Consider the following 20,390-nt stretch of genomic DNA (forward strand, 5'->3'; position numbering starts at 1 on the left):
GGTGTCCAGTAGCCTAAGAAGCAGAGCCTTTAACTCACAGAAGTAGGTCTGCTTCTCTCCCCTCAGTCCCACAAAACAGGGAGCCTGTTGCCAGCAGTGCTCCCTGAAAATAATAAACCTAAAAAAAGTATAAAAAAAGTATAAACTCAGGAGAGCTCCCCTAGTGTGTGTCCAGTCTCTCTGGGCACAGAATCTAACTGAGGTCTAGAGGAGGGGCATAGAGGGAGGAGCCAGTTCACACCCATTTAGAGTCTTGAAGTGTCCATGTCTTCTGCGGATCCCGTCTATACCCCATGGTCCTTTTGGAGTCCCCAGCATCCTCTAGGACGTATGAGAAATATAGGGAATGCAGGAGACTGACGCCGGACTCCAGACAGCCGGTGAAATACAGACATACGAAATCCCGATCACCGCCCGGTATACCCACTCGGTTGGTGGGTCCACGCCACCCGAGTGGGAATAGAACCTGTGCGAGCAAAGCGAGCCACTGGGTTCAAAGCACTGCATGTGCGTTGAGCCCGCGAGAGGACTCGCTGCGGGGATTCTGCTGTCGGTATACAGACAGCCGGCATCCTGTCTGCCAGTAAATCATACCGAACCCAAATAAAGATCAGTCTCTAACAGCCTGATACACCTTCAATAAGGCCTCTTACAGTCAGTAACAACATAAAATAATGCATTAAAACAAGGAAGTGCATTTCTAGTACTACATGTTATTGGACTTAAGCCCGCAGACACTCAACCCCCTACTACACCAAAAATACCCCTCAGACCCATCTCACAGTGCTCGCTCACTCAAAACATCCCCAAGAGCAGTTTAGAAGCCCATCTACTCCAAAATTCTCCTCATATCTCCCTCATGTCCCAAAAACATTCCTTGACTGCCACACCATTACTTCCCTTTCTACCCTCCATTTGGCTTCCTTTTATGTCTGGTTTTCACTACTGTGCACAGTGCTGCAGAAGTGGTGCCTTACAAATCTAAAAGAAGAATATGCAAAGAACGTATAAATAATATTATTATTATTGTTATTATTATCTACTAATCTACTCATACCAAATTCAATGCAGCACATGCATTTATTCTCCCGGCTAACAGTACTCTCCACACTTTCAGCACATAAGAACTAAAAAAAGCTACAGATTTGAGGAAAAGGAGTTTTATGTTAATACTTTATTAGTGTTATCAGTATTTCAGCTTCTCAGTTGGACAAAACATAATGGACATGGAATAAAAATGTGACTATTTTGCTCTCTGCTCAAACTTTAAAAAAAAGAAAGAAAAAGATAATAAAAAAGAGAAAACAGCATTGATAAAACAAATAGGCACATAACTACAATTCACTGTACAATGATATGCACAATTCATATCCGAACAGTCCATAACAAACCCTTTATAAATATTTGCAAGGGATAGTAGGACCAACTCTGCAAGAGAACTTAAGTTAAGTATAGGACTTATAAAACAAGTCCTTAAAGCGTCCCCATCACCTACACAGGGTGCAGGCAGCTATTTTGTGGCCTACACCAATATTCATAAAAATTCATGCTCTCAGTTCCCGGTTGACATCACAGAGTTCCTAGTGAACAAACTATTGGTTCAGACCACAAAATGGCTGCCTTCACCGTCTATCTGTGTAGGAACACTTTAAACAAATGCAGCTACAAAAGGAATGTATTTGAGAACATAACCGAATCGCTATTTCCATCCTAAAATATGAATACATTATGCAGTCATTTCATGCATCAAAGCAGCAGTTTTTCTTGAAGATAGCTTTCTGGAGCACTTTCCATGGACACCAAATCATCCTATCATCCAGGATTTAGAGTTGAACTAATGACTGATACGATTACCCTCCAATATTATAAGCCATATGCAATGAGCAGGCTCCTTTCACTGTGCGTAGCTGGGGGTATACGTAATCACGGCCGTGTTAATATCAACAGTTGCAGTTTCCAACAGTGATTACATATAAAAAAAAAATCATTCAACAAATGCCTGTATGGGTGATTAGATCAAGGGTAGAAATATCTCCTGAGAATACGTAAAGTTAGGCATCAGCCGCCATATTTAAAAGCAGCAATTTTTTTTTTTTAATAGGGCAAAACCGGGTTTGTTTATGTATATCGTTAGGCTCTGACGTGACTGGACTGTTGGGAACTGACTGAGCTGGATTTCTAAACTGAACCGAAATGCTCAATATTAAGGGCGTATTTGCCTAACTTTTGATCCCCTTCTGGATGAGGTGAGGGATCACTGAAAGCTGCCGGGGTGTTCCATAGAAGTGGATTTATTTTTAAGGTTAACAGCTAATGTATCCGTTCTCAAACTGGGAAAGTGAAACCACCGATATGAATGACAATATTGCACAAGTAGAGAAAAAGAAAAAAAAGACTGTAAATGACTGTACATATTCTTACAGCATCATAAATGTTACATTTTATCTAACACCATCAGCGTAACACTTGGAAACGAGTCAAACAAAATTAATTTTAAAGTTATTTAAACAAAAAACTATTAAGGCTAAAACAATTGCATTTGTTTTGGGTAATGGCACAATAACTTTCCAGCAACTAGACAAAGCACCCTATGCTGAACGGAACTGTCCTGCCATTCTATACCATCGTGCACAATCAGTATGCAGGATTTTATGCGGAAACAGTGGAAAAATTGCAGATTTAGATTATGAACCACTTCACAGTCTGGTACAGCAGATATTGAGCAGCACTCAGCAGGTTTGCTAAATAATCAAAAACCTAATTAAGGGTTAAAAAAATATATATATATAATTTTACTTAAAATTCTTAGCAGAACTTCCACATGTAAAACATAGAATGCCACTATGATCATGAATGTGCAATGGCCATACATATACACAAAAGTCACCATGATTTATCTATGAACGGAGTCAGATAAATAATATAAATAGTAAAACCAGGGTATGGAGGAGTGTACTGAAAGGATTGCTCGCCGGCCAGGAGAGCCAGCATAACAGCTTTAGGGGAACGCAGTGGATCCCTAATGTATACTATAGGTGCTGCTGGGGTAAAAGACTGCTACACATTGTGCATGTCAAGCATAAAATGCTCTAATAAGGAAAAGTGTCCTGACCAAAGTGTTCTAAAAGTCTAAGATGCATTGAAAAAGGAAAAGATTGCTCAAAAATATGCGTCACTCTTTCTGGTTAAAACTAACATATGCCTGTTTCTAAAGCTCTTATTGAAACTAAAACGGGGATCTATCAAATCTAGAAAAGAATAAAGTAGAGCAGTTATTGTTTCGGTTTGGGATAACGTGTCTGGCTCACGGGATCCCGGTGGCCAGCATATCGACCCTGGGATCCCGGCCGCCAGTAGGCCAGAAGGGGGAGCGAGCGCAACAAAGCCCCTTGTGGGCTCGCTGCTCTCACCATGCTGCGGGCTCGGTGGCTCACTTTGCTCGCCACAGGTTCTATAGCCACTATATGGGTGTCGAGTGGGAATAGCCACTGTAAGCCGGTATTATGGCTGGCGGCATTGTCAGTCTTCGGGATCCCGTGTGCCGGACACGTAACCGCTTCCAGTTATTTGCAATGAGCTTCTCACTGTCATTTTTCTAGCACAGCCTGTAAAATGACAGTTAGAAGCTGATTAGCTGGCATGAACAGCCTCTTCACTTTATCTCTCTCCAAGATTTGATAAGTCTACCCCTAGAAGTGCTATAGCTGACGAGGCCTTGTGTGGCACTATTTTATGGGGTCTTCGGAGTCATACATTTTTTTGTGGTCTTTGAATACGTTATTGACGGTGATAACGGTATAATGTGCTACCTGCAGGCAGCACAAGGTTACTCCAGCCCATTACTGAAAACAGAGAATAGTGTCTATCACGTGATTATCTTTAGCCCTAGCTTTATAATTCAGCAACAAATAAGAAACATCCCATTTTTAAATCTCAGATCATATAAGTATACTGTATGAAAAATGTAAAACATGATTTATTCCTTTATTTTTTCTTTTTGGTTTAAATTTATAAGACCTGAATTTCCAGATGCAATGACGATCTAGAAATCTGTCAACTACCTTTAAAAGTGAAAAAATGTGACCCCCTCCTCTTGATTTCCAATACAGAGTAATAATTTCAAAATAATAAAATAAGGTGCAACTCTGATTGGCCTTGCCTCTGTGCTCACACAGCGACCACAAACCACGTTCCTCAGTTACGCTGATGTGTTGGGAAACAGCATACGTCAATACTGTGGATTAATACACATGTAGCTGGCCACAGGATTTCACGCCGTGAACTCACTCAGCATTATACAAAAGGGTCTGCATGGAGGACTTTGATACTGTGCAATGATTTCAGATGAAATAAATTATTTCAGTAGATGGTCACTTAAAGTCTATGTCAAACTGGCAACATAGGGTCAGACAGACACGGTCAACACTCGATTGTGAATGGAAAAAAAACGAGGAAAACTCAAAAGAAAAACACACAAAAGGAAAACATATGAACGTATAAACCAATGAGTTTGTCCCATAAAATATTCACACACTATTGATCATTTATAAGTTCCGCGATAACGAACAGGCAGAGCCTGCTGAACCAATTAGCACTCAGGCATTTTCCTTTATTAACCACTGAAATCCCCCCTATAGGTCATCTGCTACATGGCAATATTTATCCTGACCTATCCAAGCTTTGCTCACACGCAATCAGTTCATCTCCCAGCTTCATCCTCCAGCATAGCAATGCATTTGTGCTTAAACTTTAAGTAGAAAAATACAATCTGTCACTCCAACTTCAGGATCACTTTGCTCCCATAATGCTTTTCTCCATCCGAGTCCAACAAGGTATCTGATCTGGTTCTGCTTTCTTTTAGGTGTTGAGGATGCACCAAGTTAAGACATATACAATCCCAATGGATGAATGGTTGTACAATAGGTAGGATGAATGTAGCCACGCAGCCTATGGATGCATTGTTATTCTATATGACACAATGTGAAAGGTGCAGAAACACCAACAGGTGTTATCGAGTCCCAGAAAGGATGCCCAAACCGTTGTTCAGTAATTCCTGGATAAAACACTACAGCGTCTTTGAGGGCAACAACATGACGGGTTGGAGTGTCACCTTTTCTGTAAGGCAGGTGCATGAGAAGATTGCTGTCTCTGTTTGTATTTCCGCATTCGTTCTGATTTGGAATGCAGTTTATTAAAAAGCTCGTGGAACTTACACTGTGAAAATAAGGTTTCCAGAAACCCCTCTAAAAAAACATAGGCAAGTCTCCTGTTCAGTTGGGTCTGCTGAAACATTTCAAAGACTCGAAGGATGCCCTTCCGAGTCGTTTCTGCACCGATTATGTGCTTCAGTTCATCTAAGGAAAGAAAGGGGAGTTTTATTTATTTATAATGGCAAAATAAAGTATTTTAAAGCCATGCCTTCATAGCCAAAGTATCAAAGAAGTGTGCCAACGACAAATGTCCAATATAAACATATTATATAAAACGCTTTAGTGGATAAAATAAAGAGAGGTGGGAGGAATATGGAGACATGGAAGGAGGGAGAGAGAGCAAGCGCAGTGAGAGCCAGAGGGAGTCCCCAACCCTCCTTCCTCTCAAAGCTCTCACTGGCAGCTTGACGCCCAGATACAGTCGCTCTTCTACCTCCAGTAAGAGAAATGACGGGGGGGTGAAAGTTGTCAGGAAGAGAAGGGGTGAGAGATGGGAGGAAGGAGGAGAGCAAGATGGGAGCAAGAAGAAGACCAAGATGGGAGCAAGAAGAGGAGCAAGGTGAGAAGAAAATAGGATTTTAATTACCTACCGGTAAATCCTTTTCTCGTAGTACGTAGAGGATACTAGGGTCCACATTAGTACCATGGTGTATAGGCAGGTCTACTAGGAGCCATGGGCACTTTAAGAACTCAATAGTGTGGGCTGACTCCTCCCTCTATGCCCCTCCTACCAGACTCAGTCTAGAAACTGTGCCTGAGGAGACTGACATACTTCGAGAGAAGAATTTAAATGAACAGTGGTGAGATTCGAACCAGCACACACAAACAAGACGATAGCCATGCTAACCAAACTGAACAGGTACAGAAACAGCTGAACCAACAACTTTACTTAACTAAGTAACAGGGCAGGAAACACGAAGCACTGGGCAGGCGCCCAGTATTCTCTACGGACTACGAGAAAAGGATTTACCGGCAGGTAATTAAAATCCTATTTTCTCTTATGTCCTAGAGGATACTGGGGTCCACATTAGTACCATGGGGATGTACAAAAGCTCCCATACCGGATGGGAGAGTGCTGAGGTTCCTGCAGAACTGATTGACCAAACTGAAGGTCCTCAGAGGCCAAAGTATCAAACTTGAAGACCTTAGCAAACGTGTTCGATCCTGACCAAGTAGCTGCTCGGCAGTGTAAAGCCGAGACACTGCCCAGGAAGAACCCACTGACCTAGTAGAGTGGGCCTGTACTTTCGGAACCGGCAATCCTGCCGATGAATAAGCTTGCTGGATAGTAAGCCTGATCCAGCGAGCAATAGACTGCTTTGAAGCAGGACACCCAATCTTTTTGGGATCATAGAGAACAAACAGCGAGTCAGATTTTCTGTGACGAGCTGTCCTCTTCACGTCGATCCTCAAAGCCCTCAAAACATCCAGGGAATTTGAGGTACCAGAGGTGTCAGTAAGCACCAGAACCACAATAGATTGGATGATATGAAACGCAGTCACCACCTTAGGAAGAAATTGCTGACGAGTTCTGAGTTCAGCTCTATCCTCATGAAAAACCAAATAGGGGCTTTTGTAAGACAATGCCCCCAGTTCGGACACACGCCTTGCGGAAGCCAAGGCCAACAGTGTAACAGTCTTCCACGTAAGAAACTTAACGTCAACCTCCTGTAAAGGTTCAAACCATTCCGATTGCAAAAACCGCAACACCACGTTAAGATCCCAAGGTGCCGTGGGAGGCACAAAGGGCAGTTGGATGTGCAGAATCCCCTACAAGAACGTCTGAACCTCAGGGAGGGAAGCCAATTGTTTCTGAAAAAAAAAGGACAAGGCAGAAATCTGGACTTTCAAGGAGCCCAAACGCGGCCCACATTCACACCTGACTGTAGAAAAAGGAGAAAAACGTCCCAGTTGAAATTCCACTGCAGAAAATTTCCTGTTTTCACACCATGAGACATATTTTTTCCAAATATGGTGGTAATGTTTAGACGTTACCCCTTTTCTAGCTTGGAGCAGGGTTGGAATAACCTTGATCGGAATGCCTTTCAGGGCTAAAATGTGACATTCAACTTCCATGCCGTCAAACGTAGCTGCGGTAAGTCTTGATAGACGAACGGCCCCTGTTGCAGAAGATCCTCCCGCAGAGGTAGAGGCCACGGGTACTCCAGGAGCAACTCCAGTAGATCCGCGTCCATGGCACTTCTCGGCCAATCAGGAGCAATGAGAATCGCTTGAACCTTTTCCCTTCTTATTCTTTTGAGAATTCTTGGGATCAGTGGAAGAGGTGGGAACACGTAAACCGTCTGGTAAACCCATGGAGCCACCAGAGCGTCCACCACCACTGCTTGTGGGTCCCTCGACCTGGAACAATAGCGCTTTAGCTTCTTTTTGAGACGAGATGCCATCCTGTCTATCTGTGGAATTCCCCTCCGACTTGTCAAGGACTCGAATACCTGCGGCTGAAGGACCCGCTCTCCTGGATGGAGGTCGTGTCTGCTGAGGAAGTCCGCTTCCCAGTTGTCTATTCCCGGAATGAAGATTGCCGACAGCGCCACCACGCGGCTTTCTGCCCAGAGGAGAATTTTTTTCACCTCTGACATTGCAGCTCTGCTCTTCGTTCCGCCCTGTTGGTTTATGTACGTTATGGCCGTCACATTGTCTGACTGAACCTGAATGGCTTGATCTTAAAGAAGATGCGATGCCTGTAGAAGGGCGTTGTATATGGCCCTTAATTCCAGAATGTTGATTGAAAAAATGGCTTCCTGACTTGATCATTTTCTGTGGAACTGTTCCCCTTGGGTGACCGCTCCCAAACCTCTGAGGCTCGCGTGAGCCACCATAGAAGAGAAATCCTGGCTTTTGGCGACAGACGTATCCTCTGGTGCAAGTGAAGATGTGATCCGGACCATTTGTCCAACAGATCCAGCTGGAATGGCCTGGCATGAAACCTTCCGTACTGCAGAGCCTCGTAAGAGGCTACCATCTTCCTCAGAAGGCGAATGCACAGATGCACCGATATCCGTGTTGGTTTTAGGACATCCCGCACCATTGACTGGATTACCAATGCCTTTTCTAAGGGAAGGAACACCTTTTGTTCCTCCATATCCAGGATCATTCCTAGGAACGGAAGCCTCCGTGTTGGTTCCAGGTGGGATTCTGGTAGGTTCAGAATCCATCCGAGATCCTGGAGAAGTCTGGTTGAGTGGGCAATGCTGTCCAACAACCTCTCCCTGGAAGGCGCTTTTATCAGCAGGTTGTCCAGGTATGGTATGATGTTTACTCCCCAATTGCGGAGGAGAAACATCATCTCTGCCATCACTTTGGTGAAAACCCTCAGTGCCGTGGAGATGCCAAATGGCAGGGCCTGAAACTGGTAGTGACAGTCCTGCAGGGCAAACCTTAGATATGTCTGATGAGGCGGCCAAATCGGAATGTGAAGGTACGCATCCTTGATGTCGAGAGACACCAGGATTCCCCCTCCTCCAGACCTGAGTTCACCGCTTTCAGAGACTCCATCTTGAATTTGAATAAGTACGGGTTCAGTGACTTGAAGTTTAAAACAGGCCTTGCACCTACAAAAACCGGTTGTTTGGTACACTTACAAAACAGGGTTTGTACACCTACAAAACCCTTGTTTTGTAGGTGTAGTGGAACTAGAACAATGACCTGAGTCTGTACCAGTTTTTGAATCGCTGCCTGCAAAGTCAAACCTGCTTCTGGAGAAGCTGGTAAGCCGGATTTGAAGAATCTGGGAGGTGGGATTCCTGAAATTCCAGTCTGTATCCCTGTGCGATAAGCTCTTTGACCTAGGGATCTTGACATGATGTCGCCCATATGTGACTGAAATAACGTAACCGGGCTCCCACCTGCCTGTCTTACAGGCACTGCGGTCCACCGTCATGCTGAAGGCTTTGGAGGAAGCAGAGACGGAGGTCTGTTCCTGAGAAACTTGCAGCCGCGGGTTTTCTGGGTTTACTTGTACCTTCTCGGAAGGTTGTAGAAGAACCCTTGGATTTTCCTTTATATTTTGCAGTCCGAAAGGACAGTACAGTTGGAGCAGAGTAGGGTTTCCTAGCTGGGGTTGTTGCAGAAGGAAGGTATGTAGACTTACCCGCAGTAGCTTTGGATATCCACGTATCCAGTTCATCTAAAAAAAAAAGCCTCAACCATGAATGGTAGGCTTTCCATACCTTTCCTGGAATCCGCATCCGCAGTCCACTGGCGTAGCCACAAGCCTCTGCGTGCTAACACTGCCAATGTAGTGGTGCGTGCGTTGAGCAAACCAATTTCCTTTAAGGCCTCCACCATAAAGTTATCAGATTTCGGAATATGCTGTAGGAGTAAAATAATCTCCCCCCTGGGTAAGGAATCTAAGCTGTCAATTAGGTTACCTGACCACTTAGCAATGGCCCTAGTGATCCATGCACAAGCAATAGTGGATCTCTGGGCCAGCCCAGACGCAGTGTATAAAGATTTGAGAGTGGTCTCAATCTTGTGGTCAGCTGCGTCCTTTAAGGATGCGGCCCCGGGAACCGGTAAGACTATCTTGCGCGATAACCTGGACACTGATGCATCCACAATCACATTTCTTCCTATCCTTCGCAGGAAAGGGAAAGGAAGAAATCAGCCTTTTAGGGATCTGAAACTTTTTGTCAGGGTTCACCCACTCTTCAAACAGGGCATTGAATTCCTTTGAAGTGGGGAAAGTAGCTGAGAATTTCTTTTAAGTGTTAAAATAAAATTCCTCTTCTACATCTTCAGTCTTGCCAGGAATATGTAGTACAGATCCGATAGCCTAAATGAGGGCCTGTATACTCTGTGACAGGACAGCATCCCCCCACTCGCATCCACTTCACCCTCCTCTGGATCGGAAGTGTCAGGATCAGTATCACCCTGCATGATTTGGGCCAGAGTATGTTTTTGTGGGCAAATGGCGAGAGTGTGGGGCGCAGGCATGGGAGCTGAATCGATATTTATCAGGTCATCCATAGACTGCCGTAAGAATTTTGTCTCATTCTCATTATGAGACAGCTTAGTAGAAATATTTGAAATCATCCCTTTAATGGAGGCCAACCATTGGGATTCAGCCCCACTGGACTGGGAGTGAACACTATCCTGAGTATAGGGTAGTGAGTCCCCAGGGGATGAGAGACATTCCACTGGACATGATTGTAAAGGGACACCTACACACACACACACTAGTGAAAACTTAGTAAATGTAGGCAGGGTCCTCAGAGAGAGACAGAAATCAGAGCCAGCCACACAGCGCCCCTTCTAGCAAGGTAAAACCTAGCTGGGTCGCACAGAAATAAGCACCTTAGTAGTAGTTATAATCTTAAACTTGCTCCCCCCCTTAACTAAGACCCCCTGGTACCACTGATGAGACTTGGAGTCCTTGTGGAGGAGCTGCGCGTCCCTGAGAATGCTGCCTGTATGAGCTGCAGAGGGAAATGACGCTGGCGAGCTGTAGGATCTGCTCTGAGTGAAGCCCCGCCCCCTGTAATGGAGCGCGGCTTCCCGCATTTTTTACACTGGCCCGGAGGTAAAAAATGTTTAACCAAGAGTTAAAACCCCTGTTAGTATGTTGTGGTCAGTGTGGGCATCAGCGGAGGCTCTGCGCGCCCCTCAGAGCGGGACACACCGCCAGCGTGTTTGTCTGAGCCCCCTGAAGCGCAGCCTGCAGTCAGAGCTGCGCTCCAGCCCTTGTGCCACCATTCCCGCCGGTGCCCCGTTAACCGGGACGCCGGCATTGTACTCACCACTCTTCATCTTCTGGCTCTATTAGGGGGTGACGGCGTGCTGCGGGGAGGGGGGGGGGGTACACTGCGCCGTGGTGTGGCTTGTGAATGGCTCCCTCAGGAGCTCAGTGTCTTGTCAGCAGAGAAACAGGACCATTAACTCTAAGGAAGTTTGGTCGTTTTTCCCCCTAAGTCCCACAAAGCAGTCAGGCTGTTGCCAAACAGCCCTGACTGAAAATAACAAATTTAAAATAAAAGTAGAAAACTCTTCAGGAGCTCTCCAAAGCGTGACCGGCTCCTCCGGGCACAGTTTCTAAACTGAGTCAGGTAGGAGGGGCATAGAGGGAGGAGCCAGCCCACACTATTGATTTCTTAAAGTGCCCATGGCTCATAGTGGACCCCAGTATCCTCTAGGACGTAAGAGAAAAAGGAGAGCAAGATTTGAGGAAGACGCATAGGGAGGAGGAGAGACACACACATGGGAGGCAGGAGGAGAAAGATGGGACTCTGGGAGGAAAGAGAGAGATGGGAGGAAGGAGGAGCGAGAGAGAGATGGGAGGAAAATTGAGAGAGAGAGATGGGAGAAAAAGAGGAGAGAGGGAGAGAGATGGGAGAAAAAGGAGAGAGAGACGGGAGAAAAAGGAGAGAGAGATGTGAGAAAAATAGGAGAGAGAGAGATGGGAGAAAAAGAAGAGAGAGAGAGATGGGAGAAAAAGAGGAGAGAGAGAGATGGGAGAAAAAGAGGAGAGAGAGAGATGGGAGAAAAAAAGAGAGAGATGGGAGAGAAAAAAAAAGAGGAGAGAGCGCGATGGAATAAAAAGGGGAGAGAGAGATGGAAGAAAAAGGGGAGAGAGATGGGAGGAAAGGGGGAGAGAGGAAAATGGGGGGAGAGAAATGGGAGGAAAAAGGGTGAGGGAAAAATGGGAGCAAAAGGGGAGAGGGAAAAATGGGAGCAAAAGGGGAGAGGGAAAAATGGGAGCAAAAGGGGAGAGGGAAAAATGGGAGCAAAAGGGGAGAGAGAGAAAAATGGGAGGAAAAGAGGAGAGAGAGAAAGAAAAGGGCGAAAGAGTCAGGAGGATATGGAGGAAGAACTAGACAGAGATGGCAGGAAGAGCAAGAGAGCTGGGAGGAAGAGCAAGAGAGCTGGGAGGAGGAGGAATACCAAGAGATAAGAAGGTGGGGAAAAAACAAAATACTGCAACATTACGAACAACAGCTAGCGAGTAGTTGGTCCAAAATACTAACTACCATATTATTGGCTTCCATTTTAAAAGTCTCTCCTGTGATTAGAAATGGACATGAGCGCAACAGCATCAGGTCACACAGATGTTTTTTCACTACAGCAGCTACTGGCTCTAATATCATCAGCAAATGAGATACAATGGCATAAAACAACTGTTTAATGCCATTGCACCACAATTCTATGATTTGTTTGCTAAAGCATCTATTAGCAAAATTTGCTGTATACAGCTTCTGCTGGTGCCCATCCCTACTGTCCTGTAACTATCACAGCTTCTGCTACTTACCGTCCTACTATGCTGATCACAGCTTCTACCAGTGCACATCCCTACAGTGCTGTAACTATCGCAGCTTCTGCTAGTGCCCATCCCTATGGTGCTGTAACTATCGCAACTTCTGCTAGTGCCCATCCCTATGGTGCTGTAACTATCGCAACTTCTGCTAGTGCCCATCTCTATGGTGCTGTAACTATCGCAGCTTCTGCTAGTGCCCATCCCTATGGTGCTGTAACTATCGCAACTTCTGCTGGTGCCCATCCCTATGGTGCTGTAACTATCGCAGGTTCTGCTAGTGCCCATCCCTATGGTGCTGTAACTATCGCAACTTCTGCTAGTGCACATCCCTACAGTGCTGTAACTATCGCAGCTTCTGCTAGTGCCCATCCCTATGGTGCTGTAACTATCGCAACTTCTGCTAGTGCCCATCCCTATGGTGCTGTAACTATCGCAGCTTCTGCTAGTGCCCATCCCTATGGTGCTGTAACTATCGCAGCTTCTGCTAGTGCCCATCCCTATGGTGCTGTAACTATCGCAGGTTCTGCTAGTGCCCATCCCTATGGTGCTGTAACTATCGCAGCTTCTGCTAGTGCCCATCCCTATGGTGCTGTAACTATCGCAACTTCTGCTAGTGCCCATCCCTATGGTGCTGTAACTATCGCAGCTTCTGCTAGTGCCCATCCCTATGGTGCTGTAACTATCGCAACTTCTGCTAGTGCCCATCCCTATGGTGCTGTAACTATCGCAGCTTCTGCTAGTGCCCATCCCTATGGTGCTGTAACTATCGCAGGTTCTGCTAGTGCCCATCCCTATGCTGCTGTAACTATCGCAGCTTCTGCTAGTGCCCATCCCTATGGTGCTGTAACTATCGCAACTTCTGCTAGTGCCCATCCCTATGGTGCTGTAACTATCGCAGCTTCTGCTAGTGCCCATCCCTATGGTGCTGTAACTATCGCAGCTTCTGCTAGTGCCCATCCCTATGGTGCTGTAACTATCGCAACTTCTGCTAGTGCCCATCCCTATGGTGCTGTAACTATCGCAACTTCTGCTAGTGCCTATCCCTACGGTGCTGTAACTATCACAACTTCTACTAGTGCCCATCCCTACGGTGCTGTCACTATTGCAACTTCTACTAGTGCCCATCCCTATGGTGCTGTCACTATCGCAACTTCTGCTAGTGTCCATCCCTACGGTGCTGTAACTATCGCAACTTCTGCTAGTGTCCATCCCTACGGGGCTGTAACTATCACAACTTCTACTAGTGCCCATCCCTACGGTGCTTTAACTATCACAACTTCTGCTGGTGACCATCCTTACTGTCCTGTAACTATTGCAGCTTCTGCTACTTACAAACCTACTGTGCTGATCGCAGCTTCTACCAGTGCCCATCCCTACAGTGCTGTAACTATCGCAGCTTCTACCAGTGGCCATCCCTACAGTGCTGTAACTATCACAGCTTCTACCAGTGGCCATCCATACAGTGCTGTAACTATCGCAGCTTCTACCAGTGTCCATCCCTACAGTGCTGTAACTATCGCAGCTTCTACCAGTGTCCATCCCTACAGTGCTATAACTATCGCAGCTTCTACCAGTGGCCATCCCTACAGTGCTATAACTATCGCAGCTTCTACCAGTGTCCATCCCTACGGTGCTTTCACACTTGCTAGTGCCCATCCCTACGGTGCTGTAACTATCGCAACTTCTGCTGGTGACCATCCCAATTGTGCTGTAACTAATGCAGCTTCTGTTAGTGACCATCACTACTGCGCTGCATATATAAACGCCGTAACAGGGAACACCTATAATTGAATGATTAGTTACAGACGAAGAGGTTTTCTTTTAGAAAAAACGTACAAATAAACGTGGCTTGGACAATTTCCCCACGCTGTCAGTGAAATAGATTGGAAGTGGCTGGTTTATTGCAGAGCTGACTATCAGTCTAAAGTACACGTTTCATCTGTATGTAAGGATGACAACTTTTTGTACTAATTTGGAATAATTTAATTTTAAAGTTAAAGATAAATGAGAAAATGGTGTTTTCATTACCTGGCATAATTTCTATCAGTTTTGTTTTTGCTGCGACTCTTGTACGCATCCGCATACTGCGGTCTCTGCGTGGAGTTGTCTCTGCTAAGATTCCATTTGGCCAAAATGAGTCTCTGTAATCAATAACACACGTTACATATGTTTTAATGCATGTACTGTAAGCAATGTAATGCAGACTTATTGGCAGATGCCTACAAACTGCTTGTTCACCTTGCCCCTGAACAAGCTACATTCAGGTAAAACATGCGTCCTTGTCACAGTAAGGTAGTTCTAGACTGAGCATGAACTAGGCCACCGTATTATCCCTAATACCTGCTAAAAAGTACCTGCTAAAATTGTTGTATATGTTTTCCAGACAGCCATGTTTGATCATGATATTAGCAGTTTAAGCCTACTACTGTGTACCATTAATGTGAGCTCTACAGTTATTGTATGGCCAATTGTGCCGTGTACATACGCTTCTCTATAACCTCATGCCTCTTACAGTATCTTTCATTTCTGATATTGGACTCTTTTTGGGGAGGTTGGCCTACTGTTTCCCTTGCACTGGTCAATACTATCAGGGCTGTCAGAAGAGTTAAATTCCAACAAAAGCAGATCCAATCTTCTCCCTCTTGTGCACACATGGAAGAAGCAAAAGTGGAGCGACAGCTGTGAGAATTCTGATTTTTACAGCTCAAAATGTTAGGTCAATCTGACCAGAGGTATACACTATGTTCTAAGAGATCATATCTGATAAGAGGCATTTCATGTCGCACTAATATGCGATGTGGATATGTGAAAAAGATTTGAACTGCAAGTTTATCACACTGACATATGAACTTTATAAGAGGTAACTAAGGAATTGAAATTTTGTACCATCAAGTGCTATCATTATACAGGTTGAGAATCCCTTCAAAATCCCCAATTTTTGGGCCCCCTACTGAGATAATGACATTATATACATAATATATATTTATACACAAAATATATGTACAGGTTGAGTATCCCATATAAAAATATTCCGAAATACGGAATTTTTCGAGTGAGACTGAGATAGTGAAACCTTTGTTTTCTGATGGCTCAATGTACACAAAAATATTCAAAATATTGTATTAAATGACCTTCATGCTGTATGTATAATGGCCCTCATTCCGAGTTGATCGGTCGCAAGGCGAATTTAGCAGAGTTACACACGCTAAGCCGCCGCCTACTGGGAGTGAATCTTAGCTTCTTAAAATTGCGACCGATGTATTCGCAATATTGCGATTACTAACTACTTAGCAGTTTCAGAGTAGCTCCAGACTTACTCTGCCTGTGCGATCAGTTCAGTGCTTGTCGTTCCTGGTTGACGTCACAAACACACCCAGCGTTCGCCCAGGCACTCCCACCGTTTCCCCGGCCACTCCTGCGTTTTTTCCGGAAACGGTAGCGTTTTCAGCCACACGCCCCTGAAACGCCGTGTTTCCGCCCAGTAACACCCATTTCCTGTCAATCACATTACGATCGCCGGAGCGAAGAAAAAGCCGTGAGTAAAAATACTTTCTTCATAGTAAAGTTACTTGGCGCAGTCGCAGTGCGAACATTGCGCATGCGTACTAAGCGGATTTTCACTGCGATGCGATGAAAAAGAACGAGCGAACAACTCGGAATGAGGGCCAAGGTGTATATGAAAATAAGAATTTACTCACCGGTAATTCTATTTCTCGTAGTCCGTAGTGGATGCTGGGAACTCCGAAAGGACCATGGGGAATAGCGGGCTCCGAAGGAGGCTGGGCACTCTAAAAAGATTTAGGACTACCTGGTGTGCACTGGCTCCTCCCACCATGACCCTCCTCCAAGCCTCAGTTAGGACACTGTGCCCGGACGAGCGTACACAATAAGGAAGGATTTTGAATCCCGGGTAAGACTCATACCAGCCACACCAATCACACCGTACAACTCGTGATATGAATCCCAGTTAACAGTATGAAACAACTGAGCCTCTCAACAGATGGCTCAACAATAACCCGATTTAGTTAACAATAACTATGTACAAGTATTGCAGATAAACCGCACTTGGGATGGGCGCCCAGCATCCACTACGGACTACGAGAAATAGAATTACCGGTGAGTAAATTCTTATTTTCTCTAACGTCCTAGTGGATGCTGGGAACTCCGAAAGGACCATGGGGATTATACCAAAGCTCCCAAACGGGCGGGAGAGTGCGGATGACTCTGCAGCACCGAATGAGAGAACTCCAGGTCCTCCTCAGCCAGGGTATCAAATTTGTAGAATTTTGCAAACGTGTTTTCCCCCGACCAAGTAGCTGCTCGGCAAAGTTGTAAAGCCGAGACCCCTCGGGCAGCCGCCCAAGATGAGCCCACCTTCCTAGTGGAATGGGCATTTACAGATTTTGGCTGTGGCAGGCCTGCCACAGAATGAGCAAGCTGAATTGTACTACAAATCCAGCGAGCAATAGTCTGCTTAGAAGCAGGAGCACCCCAGCTTGTTGGGTGCATACAGGATAAACAGCGAGTCAGATTTTCTGACTCCAGCCGTCCTGGAAACATATATTTTCAGGGCCCTGACAACGTTCAGATCAACGGTTTTTAGTGGCTCAAACCAATGTGATTTTAAGAAACTCAACATCACGTTGAGATCCCAAGGTGCCACAGGAGGCACAAATGGGGGCTGAATATGCAGCACTCCTTTCACAAATGTCTGAACTTCAGGTACTGAAGCTAGTTCTTTTTGAAAGAAAATCGACAGAGCCGAGATCTGTACTTTAATGGAGCCTAGTTTTAGGCCCATATTAACTCCTGCTTGCAGGAAATGCAGAAATCGACCTAGTTGAAATTCCTCTGTTGGGGCCTTTTCGGCCTCACACCATGCAACATACTTCCGCCATATGCGGTGATATTGATTTGCTGTAACCTCTTTTCTAGCTTTAATAAGCGTAGGAATGACTTCCTCCGGAATGCCTTTTCCTTCAGGATCCGGCGTTCAACCGCCATGCCGTCAAACGCAGCCGCGGTAAGTCTTGGAACAGACAGGGCCCCTGCTGTAGCAGGTCTTGTCTGAGCGGCAGAGACCACGGGTCCTCTGAGATCATCTCTTGAAGTTCCGGGTACCACGCTCTTCTTGGCCAATCCGGAACCACGAGAATTGTGTTTACACCTCGCTTTCTTATTATTCTCAATACCTTTGGTATGAGAGGTAGAGGAGGGAACACATAAACTGACTGGTACACCCACGGTGTCACTAGAGCGTCCACAGCTATCGCCTGAGGGTCTCTTGACCTGGCGCCATACCTCTCTAGTTTTTTGTTTAGGCGGGACGCCATCATGTCCACCTGTGGACGACCCCACTGATTTACAATCATTTGGAAGACTTCTGGATGAAGTCCCCACTCTCCCGGGTGGAGGTCGTGCCTGCTGAGAAAGTCTGCTTCCCAGTTGTCCACTCCCGGGATGAACACTGCTGACAGTGCTAGTACATGATTTTCCGCCCATCGGAGAATCCTTGTGGCTTCTGCCATTGCCATCCTGCTTCTTGTGCCGCCCTGTCGATTCACATGGGCGACTGCCGTGATGTTGTCTGACTGGATCAGCACCGGCTGGTGTAGGAGCAGGGATTTTGCTTGACTTAGGGCATTGTAAATGGCCCTTAGTTCCAGAATATTTATGTGAAGGGAAGTCTCCTGACTTGACCATAGTCCTTGGAAGTTTCTTCCCTTTGTGACTGCCCCCCAGCCTCGTAGGCTGGCATCCGTGGTCACCAGGACCCAGTCCTGTATGCCGAATCTGCGGCCCTCCAAAAGATGAGCACTCTGCAGCCACCACAGAAGAGACACCCTGGTTCTTGGGGACAGGGTTATCAAGCGATGCATCTGAAGATGCGATCCGGACCACTTGTCCAACAGGTCCCACTGAAAAATCCTGGCATGGAACCTGCCGAATGGAATTGCTTCGTAAGAAGCTACCATCTTTCCCAGGACCCGCGTGCAGTGATGCACCGATACCTGTTTTGGTTTTAGGAGGTCTCTGACTAGAGAAGACAACTCCCTGGCTTTCTCCTCCGGGAGAAACACTTTTTTCTGGACTGTGTCCAGAATCATTCCCAGGAACATTAGACGTGTCGTCGGGACCAGCTGTGACTTTGGGATATTCAGAATCCAGCCGTGCTGGCGCAGCACTTCCTGAGATAGTGCTACTCCCACTAACAACTGCTCCTTGGATCGTGCCTTTATTAGGAGATCGTCCAAGTATGGGATAATTAAAACTCCCTTTTTTCGAAGGAGTATCATCATTTCCGCCATAACCTTGGTAAATACCCTCGGTGCCGTGGAGAGTCCAAACGGCAGCGTCTGGAATTGGTAATGGCAATCCTGTACCACAAATCTGAGGTACTCCTGGTGAGGATGGTAAATGGGGACATGCAGGTAAGCATCCTTGATGTCCAGGGATACCATGTAATCCCCCTCCTCCAGGCTTGCAATAACCGCCCTGAGCGATTCCATCTTGAACTTGAATTTTTTTATGTATGTGTTCAAGGATTTCAATTTTAAAATGGGTCTCACCGAACCGTCCGGTTTCGGCACCACAAATAGTGTGGAATAGTAACCCCGGCCTTGTTGAAGTAGGGGTACCTTGATCACCACCTGCTGGGAATACAGCTTGTGAATCGCTGCTAGCACCGCCTCCCTGTCTGAGGGAGCAATCGGCAAGGCAGATTTTAGGAACCGGTGGGGTGGAGCCGCCTCGAATTCTAGCTTGTACCCCTGAGATACTATTTGAAGGATCCAGGGATCCACCTGTGAGCGAGCCCACTGATCGCTGAAATTCATGAGGCGGGCCCCCACCGTACCTGGCTCCGCCTGTGGAGCCCCACCGTCATGCGGCGGACTTGGAAGAGGAAGCGGGGGAGGACTTTTGCTCCTGGGAACCTGCTGTTTGTTGCAGCCTTTTTCCCCTACCTCTGCCTCTAGAGTTCTGGGTCCGAAAGGACTGAACCTGATAAAATGGCGCCTTCTTAGGCTGTGAGGGGACATGGGGTAAAAATGCTGACTTCCCAGACGTTGCTGTGGAAACTAGGTCGGAGAGACCATCCCCAAATAATTCCTCCCCCTTATAAGGCAAAACTTCCATGTGCCTTTTGGAATCTGCATCTCCAGTCCACTGGCGAGTCCATAAGCATCTCCTAGCAGAGATGGACAATGCACTTATTTTAGATGCCAGCCGGCAGACTTCCCTCTGTGCATCTCTCATATATAAGACTGAGTCTTTGATATGGTCAATTGTTAGCAGAATCGTGTCTCTGTCTAGTGTGTCAATATTTTCTGACAGTTTATCCGACCACGCAGCGGCAGCACTGCACATCCATGCTGACGCAATAGCTGGTCTAAGTATAATGCCTGAGTGTGTATATACAGACTTCAGGATCGCCTCCTGCTTTCTATCAGCAGGTTCCTTAAGGGCGGCCGTATCCTGAGACGGTAGTGCCACCTTTTTAGACAAACGTGTGAGCGCTTTATCCACTCTAGGAGGTGTTTCCCAACGTAACCTATCCTCTGGCGGGAAAGGGAACGCCATTAGTACCTTCTTAGGAATTACCAATTTCTTATCAGGGGAAGCCCACGCTTCTTCACACACTTCATTTAATTCATCTGACGGGGGAAAAACTACAGGTAGTTTTTTTCTCCCCAAACATAATACCCTTTTTTGTGGTACCTTCAGTATCCGTGTCGACATCTACTTGTGCCATCTGAGATAGCGGGCGTTTCAGAGCCCCTGATGACTTTTGAGACACCTGGACAGGCACGAGCTGAGAACTTGGCTGTCCCGCAGTCGGCATGTCGTCAAATTTCTTATGTAATGAGTCTATACGTGCACTCATTTCTTTCCATAAGCACATCCACTCA

General features: G+C 46.1%; 1 protein-coding gene across 3 annotated transcripts in view; it reads right to left on the minus strand.

The window, feature by feature from the left end:
• Positions 1-1,156: 1,156 nt before the first annotated feature.
• The window catches only part of SNX13 (sorting nexin 13), a 266,302-nt gene continuing 247,068 nt past the window's right edge, over positions 1,157-20,390 (minus strand). For all 3 annotated transcript variants that reach the window (XM_063921738.1, XM_063921739.1, XM_063921741.1), the window contains 2 exons: positions 14,509-14,621; positions 1,157-5,354 (listed from right to left, as the gene is read on the minus strand). In XM_063921738.1, coding sequence (XP_063777808.1) covers positions 5,107-5,354; positions 14,509-14,621 — 361 coding nt within the window. In that variant the 3' untranslated portion in view covers positions 1,157-5,106. The remainder of the gene's footprint in view (positions 5,355-14,508; positions 14,622-20,390) is intronic.

Source organism: Pseudophryne corroboree, chromosome 5, assembly GCF_028390025.1.
Source record: "Pseudophryne corroboree isolate aPseCor3 chromosome 5, aPseCor3.hap2, whole genome shotgun sequence".
NCBI classification, from domain to species: Eukaryota; Metazoa; Chordata; class Amphibia; order Anura; family Myobatrachidae; genus Pseudophryne; species Pseudophryne corroboree.